The sequence below is a fragment of the Sorex fumeus genome, unplaced genomic scaffold, assembly GCF_029834395.1.
Source record: "Sorex fumeus unplaced genomic scaffold, SorFum_2.1 ptg000044l, whole genome shotgun sequence".
Taxonomy (NCBI): Eukaryota; Metazoa; Chordata; class Mammalia; order Eulipotyphla; family Soricidae; genus Sorex; species Sorex fumeus.
In genome coordinates, this window is record NW_026606101.1 from 15047376 (window position 1) to 15070485 (window position 23110).

The 23110-nt window shown below is 51.4% G+C and overlaps 1 protein-coding gene across 1 annotated transcript in view; it reads right to left on the reverse strand.

Annotated features, from left to right (window-relative positions):
* Positions 1-482: 482 nt before the first annotated feature.
* LOC130030310 (R-spondin-4) overlaps positions 483-23110 on the reverse strand; it is a 37462-nt gene continuing 14834 nt past the window's right edge. The window contains exons 2-5 of the mRNA XM_056121556.1: positions 8214-8402; positions 7305-7445; positions 2123-2308; positions 483-586 (exon numbers count right to left, since the gene is read on the reverse strand). Of these exons, the coding sequence (XP_055977531.1) occupies positions 483-586; positions 2123-2308; positions 7305-7445; positions 8214-8402 (620 nt within the window). The remainder of the gene's footprint in view (positions 587-2122; positions 2309-7304; positions 7446-8213; positions 8403-23110) is intronic.

Below are 23110 nucleotides of genomic sequence, written 5' to 3' on the forward strand. Positions count from 1 at the left end.
TGTGTGTGAGAGAGAGAGAGAGAGAGAAAGTATGTGAGTAAGGAAGTGTGTGTCTGAGTGTCAAATATAGAGACAGGGAGGTCACAGTGAGAAATATGAAAGCAGAAGGAAAGGGAAAGAAAGAAAGAAAGAAAGAAAGAAAGAAAGAAAGAAAGAAAGAAAGAAAGAAAGAAAAAGAAAAAGAGAGAGAAGGAAAAAAGGAAGGAAAGGAGGGAGGGAGGGAGGGAGGGATGGTGGGAAGATGGAGAAGTGGAGAAACATAGGAAAAGGAAGGGGAAAGCATAGTGACATGGAAAGAAAGAAGAAGGGAGAGAAGCAAGAGTTGAGGAGTAAAGGAGGGGCTGGAGATGGTGTTTTCTGTCATGTCTCAGACACGCCTCTATCACATCTCAGTGAAGTCTGTCATGTTTCAGTCACATCTCAGTCATGTCTCAGTCACGTCTCAGTCACGTCTCAGTCACGTCTTGGTCACATCCGCGCACTCAGGCCTGGGGCCGGCGGGGCCGCACGTCCAGCTTGCGGTCAAGCTTCCGGTCCTTGCGCGGGCGCCGCTCCCTGCGACCCTTCTTCTGGCTGGAGCTTCGCTCTGCAAAGGGGGTGCAGGGGGCAGTGTGTCTCAGGCTGGAGCCCCTGAATCCTCACAGACAGCAGAGGGCAGAGTAACTCGGACACTGACCTCATGCTGACTCCTGTTGGCACTGCAGGACAGCTTGGCCCCCACTGTCACCTCAGCTCTTTTATTTCTTTTTTGGGGGGGCTTTTTGGGTCACACCCGGTGATGCTTAGGAGTTACTCCTGGCTCTGCACTCAGGAATTACTCCTGGCAGTGCTCAGGGAACCATATGGGATGCTGGGAATCGAACCTAGGTATGCCGTGTGCAAGGCAAACACCCTACCCTCTGTGCTATTGCTCCAGCCCCACCTCAGCTCTTTAGGGGAGCTCACTGTCCTAGGGCGCCCACCCCGGGGGGGGGGTCCTCATCTGACCTGCCGAGCCCTGCAGCTTCAGGAGGCCTCCTCAGTCAGCTCTGGGGTAGCCTTAGGGGGAGCGCCAGGACCCTCCCTTAGGCACTGAAACTTTCGTCCAGATCTCAGCACCACCTTCCAACTTACCTGGTACCCTGGCTCTGCCCTCAGAACACAGAGGCAGTGACAGAATTTGGTAACGCCCCCCAAATAACACCACCCCACCCCCACCATGCAGGCTGGGATTTCCAGTGTCCTCTGTACACTATTCTCTCCCCAACTCTCTCTATATGGGGGGGGGGGCACACCTAATGGTGCTCAGGGCTTACTCCTGACTGCACTCAGGGATCACTCCTGGCAGACATGGGGGATCATGTGGGGTGCCGGGGTTTGAACCTGGGTCAGCCATGAGCAGGACAAGTGCCCCATCCCTGTACTATTGCTCTGTCCCCTGTATGTCTCCCCACAGTCCGGCCGCCCTGTTCCGCAGGTATGAGGGACCTGGGCCATCGTGGTTCTTGTCATCCACCTGGCCCTACTCACTGACCTCCCCTCTGTTCCTCAGGTCATTGGGTCATAGCCTCCGCCACACCTCTGCACTGATCCACCTGGAATGTTCTGCCAGTTCTTGGATCAGCAGGTGAGATGACCTCAGCTTAGCGGGAACACAGGCAGCCCGAAAGTGCCAGTTTCCCGCCTCCCAACACGCAGGTCATGCTCACACACTGCCTGTCCCTCCCCGTACTTCTCTCCCCAAGGGCCACAGCCACGGAGACTAGGAAGCAGCTCCTATACCCGCACGGCAAGGCTGGAAGCAAGCTGTGGGTGGCACGCACTTTCATTCTTGAATGTCAACTGGGGGTCCTTTCATCTGGGCACCAAGCCAGCCTCCAGGATGCTGAGGGAGCCTCTGTGGGTGGAGTGCTCCCGGCGTAAAGGACAGGCATCACCCCACAGCACCCGGGACTGGGCCCTGCCAGGGAGACCTTTGAAAGGACCCCGGGAAGGACCAGTCTTAGCCCCTGGAGGTGTGGGTGACAGGCCACCTTCCAGCAACCTTTTGGATACTGTGTACTATGTGGCAGTGTCCTGGGGCCACTCATGGTCTAACCACATGCTCCCCCATCCCCATCCCCATCCCCATCCTGGCGCTCACCTCCTGGGCAGGGCCTCTGGATGGGGCATTTCCTGGACTCGGACAGCACCTGGCAGCTGGCCCCCTCCTCCGGCCCGGTTCGGCCGGCCTCTCGCACTCGGGTCTCCAGGCCCCATGACAGGCCGCACGTCTTCCTGCTGTGCATGCACCGGCTCCAGGCACCCCAGGGGCCCAGCTCACACTCCTCTGGGGGGAAAGAGACACAGACAGATGTCAGAGAGGGTCAGGCAGCAAATACAGGGGTTGACGGGCTCGGTTCCCCCCCAGGAGAGGGTCTTGCGGGCTGCCCCAAGGAGAGATGTTTAAGGAGCATCCAGGAAGCAGAAGGTCAAGCCACGGAGGGTGACTCTGAAGAGGAAGGCGTCCTGGGGAGGGGTCAGGGCTGGGGTGGGGCTCAGCAGGTGGCCTCCCTGGGGTGGGGCAGCTGGGGATCAAGGGGCAACAGTGGGGGGCTGTGGCCGGACACGCAGATGTCTGGTCAGCTTGGAGGCCCGCAGGACCAAGATACAGGGGTTGAGCTCAATCGTGCTTTCTCTTTAACTTAAGGTGGGGGGTAGACCATGCTGTTGCGAGGGGGAGAAAACATGAAGAGAAGTTCTCAGCCTGGACAAATTTGAGAATTAAATATTCATTTCTTCCCATGGGATTCTTTTTTTTTTTCTTTTTGGGTCACACCTGGCGATGCACAGGGGTTACTTCTGGCTCTGCACTCAGGAATTATCCCTGGCGGGGCTCAGGGGGCCGTATGGGATGCTGGGAATTAAACCAGATCGGCCGCTTGCAAGGCAAACGCCCTGCCTGCTGTGCTATCACTCCAGCCCCGCCCCCCCCTCCCCGCCATAGGATTCTTTAAATCGCTGTTCTAGCTCTCTGGGTCAGAGAGCTAGAACAGCGGGTACTATCTGGGTCCATCCTCGGTATCACAGATGGTTTCTCCATCCCAGTGATGGGTGATCACAGAGCACAGTCAGGGATAAGTCCTGAGCACTGCCAGGTGTGACCCAAACCTACCTCTGTGAAAAAGAGTCCTTGAGAGGCAGACAGAGATAGGAGTGGTGACTCACACACCCATTTTATAGATTAAAACGCTGAGCCCAGGGCAGGAAAAAGGCAGCCCAGGGAACACAGAGGGACTCGCATCTCAGAAGACACCTCAGGAAGCGGGAGCCCCAGAACCCAGGCCTGCAGGCCTGAGAACCATGGTTCCTAGACTGTATGCATTCACTTGAAAAGCAAGATTGAGGACTTGCTGTGTGTGCCAGGGGCTGGATTGGTGCTGGGGTGCCAAAGAAATAAGACAGACCCGAGTCGGCCTCCTAGAGCTCACAATCAGCAGGGTACTCAGACAGCAATCAGGTGCTCACAGAAGCCCAGAAAGCTTCCTGGAGGAGGAGCCCCCTGACCTGAATCTGGAAGTGGGGCCGGGAGCTCAGCCAGGTTCAGAGGGGGGCAGGAAGGAAGAGAGCACCAGGGGAGAGAAAAGACACAGGCAAAGTTGTCAGGGTAATCGGCCCTAGTTTAGATCTGGGGCATCTATTGCAGACCTAAAGGAGCGAGAGAGTGAAAGGGAATGTGCCTGCCACCGGGGGGTGGGTGGGGTGGGTGGGGTGAGGGATACTGGGATCATTGGTGGTGGAGAAGGGGCACTGCTGGAGGGATGGGTACTCGATCTGAAATGACTGAAATGCAAGCACAAAAGTAAGTCTTGTAACTGTACCTTGTAAGTCTGTAACTGTACCTCACGGTTGATTCATTAAAAAAAAAAAATTAAAAAAAAAAGATCTGGGCCACTGGAGCCTGGCCTCAAATGGAGGAGGAACAAAGGAGAGGGGCTTAGAGGTTGGCTTATGGGCACCAGAGGGAGCACTGTGGGACCACACAGGAAGGTCTCTCTGAGCAGAGCAGAATCCTAGTCTCAGCGCCACATCAACAGAATCTGGCTGGGAGCCTGAGCTAGAGAGACAGGCAGGAGGCTGGGGCCAGGATCACAGTCATGGGCGAAGGTGTGTGTGTGTGTGTGTGTGTGTGTGTGTGTGTGTGTGTGTGTGTGTGAGTGTGTAGTGAGGAGACGAGGGCAAGCAGAGATGGAGTGGGTCAGGGAGTTTTATTCTATCTCAGCACCACCCCCTGCCCCCAACGCTGACCTCTCACGCACCCTGAGATCTGTTTTGCTCTCTATACCAAATAGTCCCAACCACGAGGGAGAGAAGCTTTGCCCATTTTCTTGGCAAATATACACTTTTTTTGTGGGGGTGGGGTGGGGGAGTCCACCCAGTTTCCTCCTGGCTCTGCACTCAGGGAATCACTCCTGGCATTGCTCAGGGGACTAAATACAGTGCCAGGGATCAAACCAGGGCTGGCTGGGTCCAAGGCAAGTGCCTTACTCACTGTACTATCTCTCCAGTCCCTTCTTATTCTTAAAAATTCCAGCTTTCCCTGGAGAATTTCCCTCTTGCTCTACTCTATTTAATATATATATATATATATTCACAGGTCTTTAATAGATGTCATAACTTAAAACTTCCATCTGTAAGATTTGGGGGGGGCAGTGGCAGGAGGCACAGGGTGATGCTCAGGGCTTCCTCCTGGCTCTGCACTCAGGAATCACTCCTGGTGTGCTTGGGGAACCATATGGGATGCCGGGGATCAAACCCAGGCTGGCTGTGTGCAGGGCGAACGCCCTGCTTGTTGTACTGTCGCTCTGGCCCCCAGTGCCTGACACATAGCATATGCTCTAATGACTCTCTCTTGAAGGAAGGAATGAGCGGATTGGATCTGAGGGAGGATGAGGAAGAGAGAAGAGTCAGCAGAGGTCCATATCTCCGGGGAGGCCAGCCCAGGAGGCGTGGAGCTGGTGATGGATGGAGGAACCCAGAAGAGGCAGCAGGCTACAGACAGGGACAGGGGAGACATCTGACCACAGGAGGGGAGTCATGCAGAGCTGCCCCAGGAGAGATGTGGCCCAAGCCAGGAGCCACCGTGTTTAGAACGGCTGTGAAGAAGAGCTCAGAAAGAATGCACGGGTGGAACTTTGTGTTTCAACTGAGAGTCCAGGGGAGCAGGACTCTGTCTGACTGTGTGTCTCTAAGGACAGACCACAGATTATAATGAGATTATAGTGCACGTTATAATCTCATAATTATGATGAGATATCCTGGCCTACTCGGATTGGGACTGGGCCTCCTCCACTCAGATCCCCCATCTTCCAGTAGCCAGACAGTTGCACCCACCGACTGCTGAGTAATCCCACCAACGGCCAAGATCCAGAGACTATGAAACCAAGCTCCAAGAAGCAGGTGGCCACAAATGTGTGACCTTTTATTGTCTAGTTTTCGCTCTCAGAGAACCTGGTGGGCTACCGAAAGTATCCTTACCACATATATGCCTGACTGGGAACACCTGTAAAGGTGATTAGAGGCTGCCCCAAAAGCCTCCATCCCTCTCATGCAAGCTACTGAGAGTATATCCCGCCTGCACGGCAGAGCCTCGCAAGCTACCCGTGGTGTACTCGAAATGCCGAAAACAGTATCAATGATGGTCCTCATTCCCCTCACCCCGAAAGAGCCCCCAATATGCCATTGGGCTACACTAGCATGTGTCAGGGACAAATGGAGACATCACTGGTGCCCACTCAAGAAAATTGATGAACAAGGAGAGGACAGTGATACAGTGATATAATGCACGAGCTCAGGCAGGGGTCTGCGAGAGAGCGATTAAGGAATCTGGAAACAACCCGAGTACCAGGCAGATGACTGGTTAAAGAAACTATGGCACTCCACACAATGGGATACTATGCAGCTTTTAGGGAAAATGAAGTCATGAAATTTAACTATAAATGCATGGACATGAAGAGTATCACGCTGAGGGAAATGAATCAGAAGGAGAGGGACAGGCATAGAATGACTGCACTCATTTATGCGATGTGAAAAAAATAGTATGAGGCTAAGACCCAAGAACAGTAGAAACAAGGGCCAGGAGGATTGGTTCATGGTTGGATGCCTGCCTCAAGTGCTAGTGGAGGGGGCAGTTAGGATCGAGAAGGGTCCACTATGACAATGATGGTAGGAAGAGATCGCTCTGAATGGGAGCTGCATGCTGAAAGTGGGCAAAAGACTAAACATGATGGCCTCTCAGGATCTGTACTGCAAATTATAATGCCCAAAACCAAAAGGAGAGATAGAGAGATAGAGATAGATAGATAGATAGATACAGAGAGAGAGAAAGAAGAAGAGATAGATAGATACAGAGAGAGAAAGAAGAAGAGATAGATAGATAGATACAGAGAGAGAGAGAAGAAGGAGAAGGAGAAGAAGGAGAAGAAGGAGGAGGAGAAGAAGGAGAAGGAGGAGAAGGAGGAGAAGGAGGAGAAGAAGAAGGAGGAGGAGGAGGAGGAGGAGGAGAAGGAGAAGGAGAAGGAGAAGGAGAAGGAGAAGGAGAAGAAGAAGAAGAAGGCGGCCTTCCATAGATAGGGGCCTGGGAGGGAAATTGAGGACATTGGTGGTGGGAAATGGACATTGGTGAAGAGACACATGTTGGAACATTGTATAACTAAAGCCCCATCATGAACAGCTTTGTAACTGTGTATCTCACAGTGGTTCAATTAAAATAAAATAAAAAATAAAATAAAAATAAAGGAGCAACTGGGAAACAGAGCAGGGAGACAAGGACACTGATGCAATTATAATGCATTGCACACTGCCTGGATGCTCCTTAGTGTATGCCGTAAGTTCTTCAAACCGTAGTAATTCATTTCACTCTCATTCACCCCATCCACCCCACTTGCTTCCTCAAGGAAGCAAGTCCTATGTTCCTATCCTCAAGGAAGTTGGTTCAATGGTCATTTTTAAAAACATTTGGAGAAACTGAAAGATAGGTAGATGACTTAATCAAGCTCACAAATGCATACATATTAGAGCTAGGTTTTGAATGGACTCCATCTTATTCCACAGTCACTGTTTTTCTCCCAAGTATGGTTGCTTTCCTTAGTCATACTAGGGATGTCGGAGTGGGCATTAATGGAAATGATGGTGTTTATATCAGATCTAGTGCCATTGAATGACTCCTGTGTGTACCTGACACAGTTGGACTTCCATGTGATGGTCTCCAGGACCCTAGACCTCCTCCTCAGACCTCTGCTCCAGAGAGAGAAGGAAAAGGGCAGGGAAGGGAGGCCTCCACTCACCCTGGCACTCCCGTGTGCTCTGTTGGGCTGCGGTGCCAGGCGGACAGGTGGGCAGGCACTTCCCCTTGTACAGGTAAAACCTCCTCTTGCACTGGATGCAGAAGTCCTGGCTGAAGCAGCTCTCACAGGTGGTGCCACATTCTGTAACAGAGCCAGTGCCACCCCCATGGAGGGCACTGCATTCTATGACAGAGCCTGGGCCACCCCATGGAGGGCATCACATTCTATGACAGAGCCGGGGCCACCCCATGAAGGGCACTGCGTTCTCTGACAGAGTCAGGGCCAGCCCATGGAGGGCGGCTGCACTAGTGGGTTTCTGAGCAGCCCTAGTGTTGGGGTCAGAAGTCTGTGTCTCCTTGGAATGTCAACCTTGTCCAACGTCAAACAGGGCTGCTTTTGAGGAGAAAGCACTGGAACTGGGGCTCAGCAGAGGGAGGGCAATGTGTCCAAGGTCACGACAGGCCATTAGGATTTGAGGGTCCAGAATTCCTTTTCTCATTTGATCTGAGGTTCAGAAAGGGCATGAGATGGACCTTCCAGCAAATCTGAGTCAGGAGAAAAGGCCTCCCCTCCCCCCTTTCCATCAAAGCTCAGGGATCTGTCACAGACCATCCCAATAATTCAAGTCAGGAGTCAAGAATCTTTTCCCTTTTGAGTTATGCCACGAGAGGGTGAGGAACATACTGAGGTCACACAGCTAACTAGGGAAGAAGTGAAGGGTCCCGGCTGGCACCAGGGAGGGCACCGAGCTGCCTGGGGCATCAGTACCAGCCTGAATCAAGCCGGCGTCTGGATCTAGCCTAGCTACACACTGGCATCCCTGTGGCTGTGGGGGGGCTGAGACGTGGTCTTGGGGTCAGCCCGGCCCAGGAGCCGATGCTAGCACGGGCCTAGGGAGGAGACACGTACTTTTGCACCTGTTGACCTCCTGGCCGCGGATGCCGAAGTAGCCCAGGGGACAGTCATGCACACACTTGCCGTACTGGCGGATGCCTTCCCGGCGGATGAACAGAAACAGCTTCTGCTGGCACGTGGAGCAGCCGTTCTCTTCCGAGCAGATGACACAGCCTGTGCAGTTTCCCCCCAGACCAGTCCCTGCTGCTCATCAGAACAAGGTGGAAGGTGGGGGAAGGGGAGAGAGAAACAAGTCATATGTGTGAGCATCTCAATTGTGCCATCAAGTCACTGAGAACTACATTTCCCAGCTACCCTTGCGACTAGACACGGCCACGTGACTAAAATCCGACCAATGGGGGCCTAAAGTAAAGGGCACAGGTGCTCCTTGACATCCTCTATCCTTCCTGTAGGTTGGACTGTGAGCATCATGGTTGGAGCACATCTGGGTTCATGAAGTAGAAACCAAGTGTTGAGAAGGTTGGAGAAATAAGATGAGGAAGAGCCTGAGTTCCTGAGGAAGGTTGAACTCTGGGCTGCCCAAGTAAACAGCTATCTGGAAGAAGGCTAGAGAGACAGTACAGCGGGGAGGGCATTTGCCTGGTATACAGCCAACCTTCTTAGTTCCAACCCTGGCACCCCTTATGGTCCCCCAAGCACAGCCAGGTGTGATCCCTGAGCACAGAGCCAGGAGTAAGCCCTGAACACTGTCAGGCATAGCTGAAAAATTGAACTGTTGCATGAGAGAAACATCTTTTGTTTTTTCCTGTTTCCTTTAAATTGCTGTTATTTGGATTTCTCATTTACAAACCTAATCTGTACTAAATGGGGTGTGGGGGTTGTCTGTCTGTAGGGAGAAGCTAGTCGGCTTGCCTGGCAAGCACTGGACCCAGGTTTAATCCCTGACATTCTATATGGTCCCCAGAGCACTGCTAGGAGTAATTACTGAGTTCCTAGCCAGGAATAAATAACTTCTGAGTATGTCCGGGTGACCCAGAAAAACTAAAAACAAATACACAAATCAACCAAACAAAAAACTCCCAGCTACTATAAACGAAAAAGAAAAGGCGCCACCAATAACAAAAACAAAATGAAAGGGGAAAAAAATGAACAGAGCTCAGTTCCCACCATAGGCTATTTAAAAAAAAATTTTTTTTTGACAATTATGAGGACTGGCCAGGCTGAAAGGAAATTTTCACTTCATCTTGTGAATCTTTTTCCCTCCCTGCCGCCCCCCCCCCCCCCCCGGCCCAAACCACAGCAGTTTGTCTTCTGTCTCCTGGTATAAAAACCCAAAATAGTAGGTGTCGACTGTCCGAGGTCAGCATCTAGAGAGCTGGTGATGGCTCAGATCACTCTACCACCTTGGAGAATGGCATTCTCAGGGTCTGAGATGGGGCCTGAGGATTTGCACTGCTAACTGGTTCCTGGGCCACACTGATGTTTCCGGTCTCAAGGGTCATGGGCACAGAGATGGTCTTATGTATTTGCACAGAAGCAGGGTGAAAGGTGTTTACTGAAGCGTTGCTTAATAATAGCTCATCGCAAAGCCCTGTCTTAATAACAGAAGAAGAAAGCACTGTGTGGGCCAGAGAGACTGAACCAGGGGTTGGGTGCTTGCCTTGTACATGGCCAACCCTGGTTCAAATCCCCAGAACCCCATAAGGTCCTCTGAGCACCAGTCAGGGGTCACTCCTGAACACAGATCCAGGAGTGAGCCCTGAGAACCATCTAGACTGGCCCTTGAGCATGGAGCTAGGAGTAAGGACTGAGCAGATGTGGCTTAATGTCCCCCAGCCCCACACAATGCATATGCCATACATATTTTACTACTGCAAATGATAGAAATGGAATGTTTTTATGAATTGATCTCAAAGACAGTGCTGAGACAAAAATGCAGGTTGTATGATGAATCCTACAGAAAGAAGCTATATATATTATATATAGCTTCTTTCAAATATAAAGATACATATATATACACATTTATGTATATATATATATATATATATTTGAAAACCTTGCAAAGCAGTTCCCTAACACCACTGGCTTTTGTATGATGACATATAAAGGACCCATAAACTCTGAATTTAGGATCACTGCATCCCTCAGGATCCCGTGGGGAAAGGGACTGGAGAACAAACAAGGACTTAGCTTTTCAGCGAGTAGGGCGTTTGTCTTGCAAGCGGCCGACCCGGTTGACCTGAGTTCGATTCCTCCGCCCCTCTTGCGGGAGCCAGGCAAGTTAACGAGAGTATCTCGCTCATAGGTAAAGCCTGGCAAGGTACCCAGGACGTATTTGATATGCCAAACACAGTAACGACAAGTAACATTCTCACAATGGTACTGTGCCCGCTTGAGCAAATCGATGAACAACGGGAGGACAGTGACAGTGACAGTGACAATGTAGGAGTACTGTATTTGTTCAGCTATTGATTAAGCTGATTGAATTGGGCATGAAAGGACTTAGCATTTGTTACTACTATTTGAGCTCTTAAAATCTGAGGCAAATATGGAAATAGCAAGAATATGCAAAACTGGTTAGCAAATAGAAAATGTCTATTATAGCACCATTTTACAGTTTTTTAAAACTTTTATTGAATCACTGTGACATACACCATTATAAAGCTGTTCGTGATTGGATTTCAGTCATACAGTATTCCAATACCCATCCCTCCACCAGTGTTCATTTTCCAGCACCAGTGTCCCCAGGTTCCCTCCCATCACTCCCCACCCCCCTCCTCATTTTACAATTCTTCTATTTAATTTTTGTTGTTGCTTTGGGTTACATCCAGCAGTGCTCAGAAATCACTCCTGGTGGGCCTCAGGACCATAGCTAATGCTGGGGACCTAAAAGAGATTGGTTGCATTCTTTCTTTTTTCTCTTTCTTTCTTTATTTCTTTCTTCTTTCTTTCTTTCTTTCTTTCTTTGTCTTCCTTCCTTTCTTTCTTCCTTCCTTCCTTCCTCCTTTCTTTCCTTTTCTTTCTCTTTCATTTTTCTTTCTTTTGTTCTTTTCTTTGTTCCTTTTTTTTTTGTTTTTTGGGGTCACGATGAGCAGTGCTCAGGGAATACTCCTGGCTTTGCACTCAGGGATCACTCCTGGTGGGACTCAGGGGTGTATATGAGGTGTCAGGGATTGAACCCTGGTCAGCTACATGCAAGGCAAGTACTTTACCCACTGTACTATCTCTGCGGGTATCCCCCTTTCACTTTTGCCTATAGGTTTGTAGATCTTAAAACAAGAAGATACTTAAAGGCAACAGTCTGACCTTTATTGTGTCCTGCGGGTGGGATGGATAGAGAAAGGACCACATTTTTGTTCTTCCCTGTTCTCCTTGCACCTCTCAACCTTCTGGGAAGATGATGGGGATTCTGAGAGCACCAAAGGCCTGTACACCCGAGTATGGTGCCTCTCCTCGGTCACCACATCCATCCTTCCACCCTTACCTCCAGTCTGAAGCATAACTAGTGGCCTTCCACCTTTCTACACCAGTGGACTGGCCGCGAATGTGGACTTGTGATTGAAGAACACGGACTCCAAGCACTATTTATAGAGTGGTGTTGATATTTTTTTTACTTGTTAAAGATAGTAGAAGCTGACAAGAACCTTCCTTTGGGGGGATTCAGGGGGTGGGGAGAAAGGGAGGGAGAGAGAGAGAGAGAGAGAGAGAGAGAGAGAGAGAGAGAGAGAGAGAGAGAGAGAGAGAATATGTATGGGGGAATGGGGGAAGAGGTTTGGGGATGGGAGAGTGCCGGAGAGGGAGAGAAAGGGCGAGAGAGGCAAAGAAAGAGCATCACACAGCACTGAGCCAGAAAGAGCATCACACAGCACTGAGCCGGGTCTATGCCATTGGGGCCTCTGCTGAGCCCTTGATGTTGGCAGTGCCTGGGGCGCCCTCTAGCGGCTCCATAGTGTAACGGCGCCTCCCGCTGGCGGGCTGCGGATGGTGTCCCTCTGGCTCTTCATGGCATCTCTGTAAATCCTTAGAGAGAGCAAAACTATTTCCGCCCTCCCCACCCCCCACCGCTCAGGGCACGGGTGTAGAGACTTGGATTCTAATTTTAGGAATAATAAGTGGTGACAACTAGTGTCTGTACAGTTCTGCTTCAGAAAAATCCCAACTTGATGGTTCTACAAGTTTCCTGGGAGTAAGAACCCCAGGAAGGCTTGTGAAGTGGCTGGGCTGGGTCCAGGGACATGCGAAGCAACAAGTTCAAACCCAGAGTGCTGGGCAGGGCCTTCCCTGCTTACACTGTCTTCTCTCTGATGACCAGTGGCAGGACCCTGATCCCCGGCCAGTGGGGAGCTGACTGAGCCCGGCCGGCCAATCACACCGTCTCTCTGCGAGGCATTTACTCAGGGCCCACAGCTGTGGTCGGGGCTGGCCTCTGGCCCCTGGGCCAAGACTGTTCCAGGAAACACGGTGAGGGGCGTCGGTGGGCTGTAACTTCCGTGACGCCTCTCAGCTAACAGGGCGCTTCCTCCCCACCCTCTGACTTTCAAGGTTCATGTGGCCCCGTGTCCACCCCGAGGCACAGACCTGGGCTTGGCCATCTGGACACTGCACTCCAGGGGCTGTCCTAACTCTGCTAGGGGTTTCAACAAGACCTAGTCCTAGATGTTTTAAAAATCAATTCATGTGTGAATGTGTATGAGTGACTGTGTGTCTGTGTGCGAAAATGTGCGTGTGTCTCTGTGTATCTGCATGTGAGTGTAAAAGCATGTGTGTGTGTCTGTGTATCCGTGTGTGAGTCGAAAAGAGTGTCTGTGTGTGTCTGTGACTCTGAATGTGAGTGACTGTGTGTGAATGTGAGTGTTTGTGATTGTGTATCTGTGTGATAGTGTGTGTCTGTGTATGTGAGTACTGTGTGTAAATGTGAGTGTGTGGCTGGGTATCTGTATTTGAGTGTGAAAGTGTGTGTCTGTGGATCTGTATTTGAGTGTGAAAGTGTGTGTTTGTGTATGTGAGGGACTGTGTGTAACTATGAGTAGTGTGTGTGACTGTATTTGTGTGTGAGTGTGAATGTGTATGCAAGTGATTATATGTGAATGTGTGTGACTGTATCTGTGTGTGAATGTGAAAGTGTGTGTCTGTGTATGTGTGTGTGAATGTGTACGTCTCAGTATGTGTGAGTGAATGTGAGTGTGTGACTGTGTAACTGTGTGTATCTCTGTGTGTGAATGTGTGAGTTACTCTATGTGTGTGTGAGTGAGTGAATGTCTGTGAGTGTGTTTGAGTGTGTGAGTAACTGTGTGTATGCATGCTTCTTTTTCTTTTTTCTTTTCTTTTTTTGCTTTTTGGGTCACACCCAGCGATGCGCAGGGGTTACTCCTGGCTCTGCACTCAGCAGTTACTCCTGGCAGTGCTCAGGGGACCATATGGGACGCTGGGTCGGCTGCGTGCAAGGCAAACGCCCTACCCACAGTGCTATCTCTCCAGCCCCCGTTTCTTTTTCTTCTACCCAGGCTTGGGGGTATAGACCAGATCAGAGGCGCTCCATCTGAAGGAGAGCAAGTACCCCAAGGATGGTGAGCCACAAGGTATCTGGGCTATCTGGGGAAGGGGTGACACATAGGTTCTCTTCTTTTGTTCTCATGCCACTTTGAGTTAGATTTTCTGTCACTTGTAACCAGACACTCCTGAATAATTCAGAAGCAGGGAGAGCAAAAGAAATAAATCTGACACACAGAGACAAAAGCAGCTAGAAACATCCCAGCCTCTAAAGACAATTTCGGACCATCTTCCAAGGGAGCCTCGGGTGCACGCCACCGCCTTGCTCCAAGTCTTCTCCACTCGCCTCCGGCCACTGACAACGCAAATGATGCTGTTTCCTGCCCAGGAAGCAGGACTCAAAGTGGCAGCTCTGACCCTGCCACTGTGAGAGGCCTGAAGCACACCCACCCAGCCTGTGCCATGGTCCCTCAAGGGGATCGGGACACTGAAAACCTGTTATTAGCTGCACACTGACTTTCTCGCTGCCTTTTTCTTTTCTTTCTTTTCTTTTCTTTTCTTTTCTTTCTCTTTCTCTTTTTTCCTCCCTCCCTCCCTCCCTCCCTCCTTTCTTTCTTTCTTTTTTATTTTTTTGGCTTTTTGGGTCACACCCGACAATGCACAGGGGCTACTCCTGGCTCTGTACTCAGGAATTAAACCTGGCAGTGCTCAGGGGACCATATGGGATGCTGGGAATCGAACCCGGGTTGGCCGCGTGCAAGGCAAATGCCCTACCCACTGTGCTATTGCTCCAGCCCCTCTTTCTTTCTTTCTTTCTTTGTTTCTTTCTTTGTTTCTTTCTTTCTTTCTTTCTTTCTTTCTTTCTTTCTTTCTTTCTTTCTTCCTTTCTTTGTGCCACACTTAGCAGTGTTCAGGGCTTATTCCTTGTTCTACACTCAGGAATTACTCCTGGAGTTTTGGGGACCCTCTGGGGTACCAGGGATTGAACCAAGGTCAGCCATGTGCAAGGCCAACGCCCTCCCCACTGTGTGATGGCTCCAGCCCCTCTCACAGTGTTTTTCTAGATAAAGGCATTTGGTCTCTGGTGCGACCGCCCTGCACTTGACTTGGCATCAGCAGTAAGGCACCACACGTGCTTTCACTCAGCAACTGTTTCCCACAGTCAAGGCCGTCCTCCCTTGGTTCAAAAGAGCCAGTTGGCCCCCGTGGAGTCACCCTGAGATGCTCCCTCCAGCAATGAAGGGGCTTGAAATGACATCTGAGTCATCTGGTCTTTCCCCTGGTGCTCAGGGCATGAGTTGAGACTTCGGTGTCCATTTTCTAGGGAGTGACAGTGAAATTCATGGCATCAGGCTTGGCAGTTTACAAAGGGGACAGCGGATGACAGCTCTGAACACAAGGGTTAGCCCAGGGCTGTGCTCCCCGTCGCTCACTATCCATCTGTCCGTTCAACACAGTCACTGAGGGTGTCCTTGGGGTGTGGTCCAGGGCTGGGGATGAGCATTGGGGTGAGGGCAGCTGAGAGATCCTGGGAAAGCACTGTAGGAAACAAGTTTCACTTATTTTAGCTTATTTTAGCTGTGACGGGGTGGCAGTGCTGATCTGGTAGCCCGAGATGGTGTGGGAAGACTCTGAGCTTTGAGCCTGGCAAAGGCAGACCCCTGGCAAACTAGAGTTGAGGTCAGTATATTGAACTTGATAAAAGTTTTGTGTGTCGGGGCTGGAGTGATAGTACAGCAGGTAGGGCATTTGCCTTGCATGCAGCCGACCTGGGTTCGATTCCCAGCATCCCATATGGTCCCCTGAGCACCGCCAGGAGTCATTCCTGAGTGCAGAGCCAGGAGTAGCCACTGTGCATCACCGGGTGTGACCCAAAAAGAAATAAAAATTTGCATTGTCTGTCCCTCCCCCAGAAGCTCCAAGGCCCTGAGTTACATTGCAGGAAGCCAGTTGGAGAGATCATATGGCAGGGAGGAAGCTTGCCTTGCACACAGCCAACGCTGGTTCGATCCCCAGCACCACCTATGGCTGCCTGGGCCTTGCCAGGAGGAATCCCTGTGCCCGGAGCTGGGAGTAAGCCCTGAGCATAGCCGGGTGAGCTTCGTGGTCTCCCCTACGCCCTTGCCAAACCCCACCAAAACCCTGCTCCCTTACTCTCTGCATGCCCTTGGAAACACCCCGTCATCTCTGTGGGACTCCGTCTCTTCATCTGAAAACAGTGGCAGCAGCTCCTGGCCCTTCCTAGGGTGTGTGCAAACAAGGCAGCAAGGGCCTGCCTGGCACATAGCGATGGGCGTTCCTTTCCTCTCCCTCACACGCACGTCTCCAGGCGGGTCTGGCCCACTCCGGGGTTCCCTGTCTTTCCCCGGGTGAGCCACAGGCCTTGGTGGACAGCAGGAGCCAGGGAAGGACGGAGGGCAGAGACAAGAGGAGGCCACTCTGGCCTGGAACAGGGGACGCTTCGGATGGCGGCTGGGGAGGTCCCAATCTCAGAGACTGCCAACTTTGACAGTACATTTCACCTCTAAGGCTGGCCATGAGAACGCTCTGCACTGAGTCCTATTATCTGCCGACACCCCGCAGGGCAGGAAGAAGTCATCTGGAGGGACAGAGATGGGCATCTGCTCTCTAATTTGCCGCAGTCCCCACCCTTCCCTCGTACTATCCCTGACACTGAAGGTTGGGTCAGCTGTATGCCCCTGGCTTGCCACCACATTAGAAGTGCACAGAAGATGGGGGTTCTCAGACTCTGTAAATCAGAGTCGCCGGAGGCCTTGGCAGAGCCCTGCTGCCTCTGAATAGCGGGTGGCTGGGGTTCAAGCCCCAGTCCGCCCCTGCCCTTTGCACGGGTGGCCTCAAGCAAGCACCTTCTCCGCCCTGTGCTTCTGGCTCCCCGTCTGACCAGGAAGAACCAGACCAGCTGACCCTGTCGGGAACAGTGTGAGGACATGAGCTGGCTGGACCCTACGAGGACTCAGGATGGTCTCTCTCACCACCTGCCATGTCTCCCGGGGCCTGGACCTTGCTCGTCTTGCTTTGGCAAGCTGTGCAGGACGTTTAATTCCGATGTCAACACTTTTGGGGTAGAGTTTCTTCATCGCTGGGGTGTGCCCAGGAAAGCGTGTCTCGCATGAGAATGTGGTGTGTCATGGCGGATGAAGGATTCAGCCCAGCTGTCCGGAAGGACCCCCTGGGTTAAGGAGGATGAGAAGGACTGAAGGAAACCATGACCTCCTTCCCCCTGGTGAGGCCGGGCCCTGCTCTGTCCCGGGGAAGTTTCCAGAACCATGTAGGGGGGCCCCATGCAGAGATGACTGGGCAGCGCATCCTCCGATCCCTGCCTGGCAGTGGACGATGTGTGCATGTCCCCAATGACCAAAGGAAATAAACAACATCTGGGCTCCGGCCGGCCTGCGCAGACCGCCACATGTGGGAGTCAGCCTCAGACACTGGAGAACCCCCCCACCCCCACCCTCCTGGGCGCATTCCTGCCTGGGGGGCAGATTGCACCATCCCCCTGCAAGGGGTGGGCCCCGATTTCTGGCCTGAAAATGACTGGGGAAAGGGTGGGGGCCAGAGGTCTTCAGGATTCTCAATGCCCAGAAGATGGGGCCGTGGGGAGAGGTAAACTATGAATCCACAGTAGGGACTCAAATCCAGTGGAACTTTGAGGTGGTGATCTTGGCTTGGGGCAGGATAAACCATCATCTCAGGCTTCCCTGCTCTGGACCTCAGTCTCCTCTTCTGCACAATGGGACAACTGTAGTCACCATCTTCCAAGGGTTTGTGGGGAGGGCTGGAGCTTGACCATGGAAGCGTTTTGCACCCCTCAGCTGAAGGAGCACCGTTTCCTGACTCGTTTCAAGGGAGAGACATGCTTCCTCAAGGACTAGCTTATCTGGCTGTTCTTATCTCATATTTATTTATTTATTTATTTATTTATGCTTTTTGGGTCACACCCGGCGATGCTCAGGGGTTACTCCTGGCTCGTGCACTCAGGAATTATTCCTGGTGGTGCTCAGGGGACCATATGGGGTGCTGGGAATCGAACTTGTGTCGGTCATGTTGACTGCATGCAAGGCAAATGCCCTACCCGCTGTGCTATCACTCCAGCCCCTGTTCTTATCTCATAGAGGAACAATTTGTGGGCGCTACAATTTCTCAAATGAATGAGGATGTGGTGGCTTCATGAATATCCTTGAACCTCTTCCCAGGGAGCCTGCAGTGGAGCCAGAGAGCCAGGCTGACAGCAAAGAAAGCGGTGAAGATGGCCCTGGCAGGGCTCGGAGACAAGGAATGAATACAGACTCTGAGCCCTTGGGGGAGCTTTGGGGCAAGGCAGGGCTGGGCACAGGAGCAGGGCTGGTTGGAGGAGGAGGAGCGGTAAAGAGACGGAAGCTCAAGATGGTCTAGAGTTGGTGGCTTGGGGTTACTGGATGAGAGCCCCAAAATGCAACGGCAAGAGTCACGTGGCCAGAATGGTAGCTTTTCTTGCTGTTGACCCTGCAAACGCACCTCATCCGTCCATCTCAGCTGGTGGCTACTTGTCACAGGTGCAGACCCCGGGAGGCATCTGCCTCTGTTCACACCCCCATGAAATAGACTAGAATCTATGAGAATTTCTGACCTTCTTGTAATGGGGAGATGGGGTTGGGGTGTGGGTTCTACTGTCAATGTTCAGGTTCTGCTCCCAGTTTGGTGCTCCTGATGGTACTTGGGAGATGGTATGGTGCTGAGGAGGGAACCCGGGGCTCCAGCATACACAGCATGCCCCCCAGCCCTGTGAGCAATGTCTCTGGTCCAATCAGAATCAGACCCCCCCCACACACCCAGCCCTGACATATTTCCCTTCTTGCCCCTGCCGCCCCTGATCCAGCCATGACTTTCCCACCCCAGGGCCTTTGCACTTGCTCTCTCTTGGCCTGGAGCCCCACCCACCCACATGCAACCACGAGTCTCACTCCTTTTCAGTCGCTAGTGCTTTGCCCCCTTCCCTGACCTGCCAGAATCCACCATTCTTCCACCCCGGGGGGAATTTATTCCCTCTGTGACAGCTCTGAGACTTTGATGTCTCTTTCTTGGGAGTGAAAAGTGGGCTTGGGTGTGGTGAGGCAGAGCTCAGTACGTGCGCAGACCAGCCACCACCTGCCTTTGGTCACTCAGATTATCCTGGAGAACATGGCACATGGGTGAGGGCCCCGCTTTTATAACTGCTGCAAAAAAATCATTCCAGCCATCTCAGAGAGGATGTGCCCAAGGTCACCTGGGAGAGGCACAGTGACAGTGTGACCCTGTGGCTGACGGGCAGGAAGCGTGCAGCTGGAGCCACACCCCCTCTTGCTGTCAGGCTGCTGTCTGTGTTTGTGGCAGGGGCTTCCCAAGAATGCTGAGGTGGGACAGTCAGATAGTTCAATGCTCAGGTCCCGTAGGGTTTGGGGGACCCGGGATGCTGGGTCTGGCAGTCAGTTTCTTGTGCTGGTAAGGTGTGCCCCTCCCCCAGCCCTGGCGCTCTCTCCCCAGCTGGGCCTGCCCCCTCTCCCCTGCACAGAGCAGCAGGTGTCCAGGCCAAAACCTTGCTGAAGTCCCCATGCCGTGACAAGGCCACACTTGTCCTCAGTAGGCGCTTGGCAGTGACTGAAATAGGAAATTGGCCAGCAGTGGAGCCCAGCAAGCTACCAAGAGTATTTCGCCCGCACGGCAAAGCCTGGCAGGTTACCTGTGATGTACTCAATATTCCAAACACAGTAACAACAAGTCTCATAATGAAGATGTTACTGGGCCCACTCGAGCAAATCGATGAACAACGGGAGGACAGACCCCAAAGGGTCATGATATTGCCTCCCAGGAAGTTGTGGAACAATGTGGGGCAGGGGTGAGGTGGCCTTGGATGCATTTGGGGAGTGGGAGTTTGGGGATTTTTTTTTTCCTGTTTATGCTAGATCACTTAAAGAAGGTAGATTTCCAATACCGAGTAATTTATCATTTTTTTTTCCTGAAAAGGGGCAATGGACTAAGTTTAGGAACCTCTGATTTAAGACAGGGTGTTGCAGCCAGAATCCTATTATGTGCAAATCCATGTCTTCTTCAAAAATGACTTTTTGTTTTGGGAGCCGTTGTAGAATTTAATTTAAAAAATTATTTTTGATTGAGATTTTTGTGGCTTTTAATACTTTTAGTAATGGTTTCTCATGTACATAATTCCAACGCCAGTGTACCCATTTCCCTCTCCCAAAGCAAAAACTATCTGGGGTTAGGCAAGCTTCGCCCAAGCCATCAGGAGCATGTAAAACACCCAGGGATCTTGGGTTCAAATGTAGGTTTTGAAACTAAAGATAGGGTGTGTATGGGGGTGGGGTGGGGGATGGCTGGGTTAATAGGATGGAGAGGTGGCAGGGGCTGAGATTCTGCTTCCTAGAAAGTGGAGCCTGAAGATGTAAGTCTCAGCCCTATTTTATTTATTTATTTATTTATTTATTTTTTCAAATTCAAAATTGGTTTTTATTTTCATTTTATTTTTTAAAATTTTTTATTAGTGAAACACCATGAGGTACAGTTGTAGATTTACAATTTTTTGTGCTTGGGTTTCAGTTATACAATGATTGAGTACCCATCCCTCCACCAGTGCCCATTCTCCACCACTACTGATCCCAGTATCCCTCCTCCTCAACCCCCCCCCATCCCACCCCATCACTGTGGCGGGGCATTCCCTTTTGTTTTCTCTCTTCTGTTGGGTCTCAGTACTATTTTAAGAAGCAGGAGGCGGGTGCTCCGCTTCCCTCTCACTCTGCAGCTGAACTCACGCACGAAGGCCAACCAACCAAGTGTTCCCGGAGGCGCTGGCCAGAGTCCCGCTCTACTGCTCTCTGTCACCTGGCGGTCTGGCACTGGGGAAATAGGAGAAGAGGGAGCTGCTTCTGCTTACTACTCTGAGGAGGGATGCTCTCCCAAGAAGCCCGAGTCAGGACCCGTCCAGAAGAAGGAGGACGCTGGGTTTGTGTGTCCTGGGTGATTTGGGACGGTGGCACTTATGCCTGGACTGGGGGACCTGCAGGAAGATTCCAGCATCCAGTTTGGGGCCTGGACGAGGCTTTGCCCCCTGCCTGGCCCTCTACAGTCCAAGGAGTGGAACTTGAACTGCTGAAAGGACCCAAAGCCTGGCTCTGAGAGGCATGGCAAACCGGTGACAGGGACAATGTCCTCTGCTTTTACCTAATGTATTAAAACAATGTCAAAAGACACATCACAGACCAGGAGAAACATTACAGGAAGCTACACAGAGGTAGACTAGATTGAGCTGCAAACCAGCTTGGAATCATATTCTGAGGTCACCTGCCCACCATGGCACTCAGGACCAGGCACAGAGCTGGGGGTCGCCTGGACACTGCCAGTGTCCACTGAATGAATGAGTGGACAGGACTTAGCTAACTGCTGCAAAATGAGCACATAAAACTCCAACTCCTTCACTCCCCCAAGTCAAACATCTCACCATCCCGAAGGACCCTAGAAAGCCCCACGTACCTGCACCTCCCATGCCACTCATGAAGCACAGTCATATTCACACTCCTGGTGGGAGTCTGGGCACAGAGCAGTCACCCACACCTTCAGAAAAATCAGGTTTTTTTTAAGAAGTAGATTATTAGGGCCAGGGCAATAATACTAGTGGTAGAGCACATGTCTAGCATGCGTGAGGCCCTGGTATCGTCACTGCCACCACATGGCCCCTGACACTACTGGGTGTGGCCCCTATTTTCAATATATATAAATATATGTTTTTATATTTTATAAATGTAAATGGTATTTTAGGGTTGGAAGGCTAGCTCAGAGACTAGGGGTGCATGCCTTATATGTTCAAGGATCTGAGCTTGATCCCCAGCACTGCATGCCCCACTGAAAACATCCAGGGAGAGACCCTGGTGGCCCTTGAGCACTGTTAATTCAGAGCTGTGCTGTTTCTGGATCCAACCGTCGAACTGTTTCCAAGCTGGGTTAGCTGAGTTTCTGGTAGTATTACTAGGGAGGCCTCTCCACTTTCAAAACTTTATATATTTTATTATATATATATATTTTAATTTTTATTAGTGAGACACCATGAGGTACAGTTGTAGACTTACAAATGTTTGTGCTTGGGTTTCAATTATACAATGATCAAATACCCATCCCTCCACCAGTGCCCATTTCCCACCACCATATATTTTATATGTGTTTATAAACACACATGTATTTATACATATACATGATATTTTAATGTTAGTTTTTGGACCACAGCCAGCAATACTCAGGGGTTATCCCTGATTCTGTACTCAGGAGTTACTCCTAGTGGTGCTCAGGGGACCATATGGGATGCCAGGGATTAAACCCGGGTCAGCTATGCTCAGGGCAAGCACCCTACCCACTGCATTATCTCTTCTGCCCCAAGAGACATATTTTTTTTCTGCTTTTTTGGGTCACACCTGGCGATGCACAGGGGTTACTCCTGGCTCTGTGCTCAGGAGTTACTCCTGGCAGTGCTCAGGGGACCGTATGGGATGTTGGGAATCGAACCCGGGTTGGCTGCGTGCAAGGCAAATACCCTACCTGCCATGCTATCTCTCCAGGCCGTATTTTTAAAAGGACTCTTATTGGGTCCCTCTCGTTCTGCAGGCTGCAGGAGCAGGGCAATCATGCCCTCCAGAGGCTTCTCTGGGAACCTCCAGGGCTCAACACCCCATTATCTATGAGTCTAGAATTGTCACAAAGCTATTTACAGTGTGAACTGTCAAAAATCCCTGGAAATGCCGTGAAATGGTTTTCAAGATCACGAGCAGTTACTCTGGTGTCCAGTATGTGGAACTGCCTGAGACACTGACGGCCACAGTAAGTCTGTGGGCATGTGGCACATGGAGTCGCTGGAGCCAGTTCCTGCCCCTTGGCTCTAGTAAAGGCCCTCCCGTTGATCGTCGATTTGCTCGAGCGGGCCCAGTAACGTCTCCATTGGAGACTTTGTTCTTACTGTGTCTGGCATATCGAATACGTCACGGGGAGCTTGCCAGGCTCTGCCGTGCGGGCGAGATACTCTCGGTAGCTTGCCGGGCTCTCCTAGAGGGGCGGAGGAATCGAACTCGGGTCGGCCATGTTGACTGCGTGCAAGGCAAATGCCCTACCGCTGTGCTATCGCTCCAGCCCCTTGGCTCTAGGATGCTGAAATACACTGTGCCTCAGTTTCTCCTCCTGTACCTGCCCCATAGGGCTATTTTGGGGATCAAAAGAGAGATTGGCTCATAAGATCTCACGGTCACATATTGGTGTGCCCAGGTACATACACAGGTATACATGTGGGCATGCACACAGAGGTAGACACATGAACGCATTCTCCTGTAGGAACACACATGGGTACACATACACGATCACGCACACAGGCACACAAACATGCATGTATGAGTGTGCACACATGCTACATATGCACAGCACACACGCACAGAAAC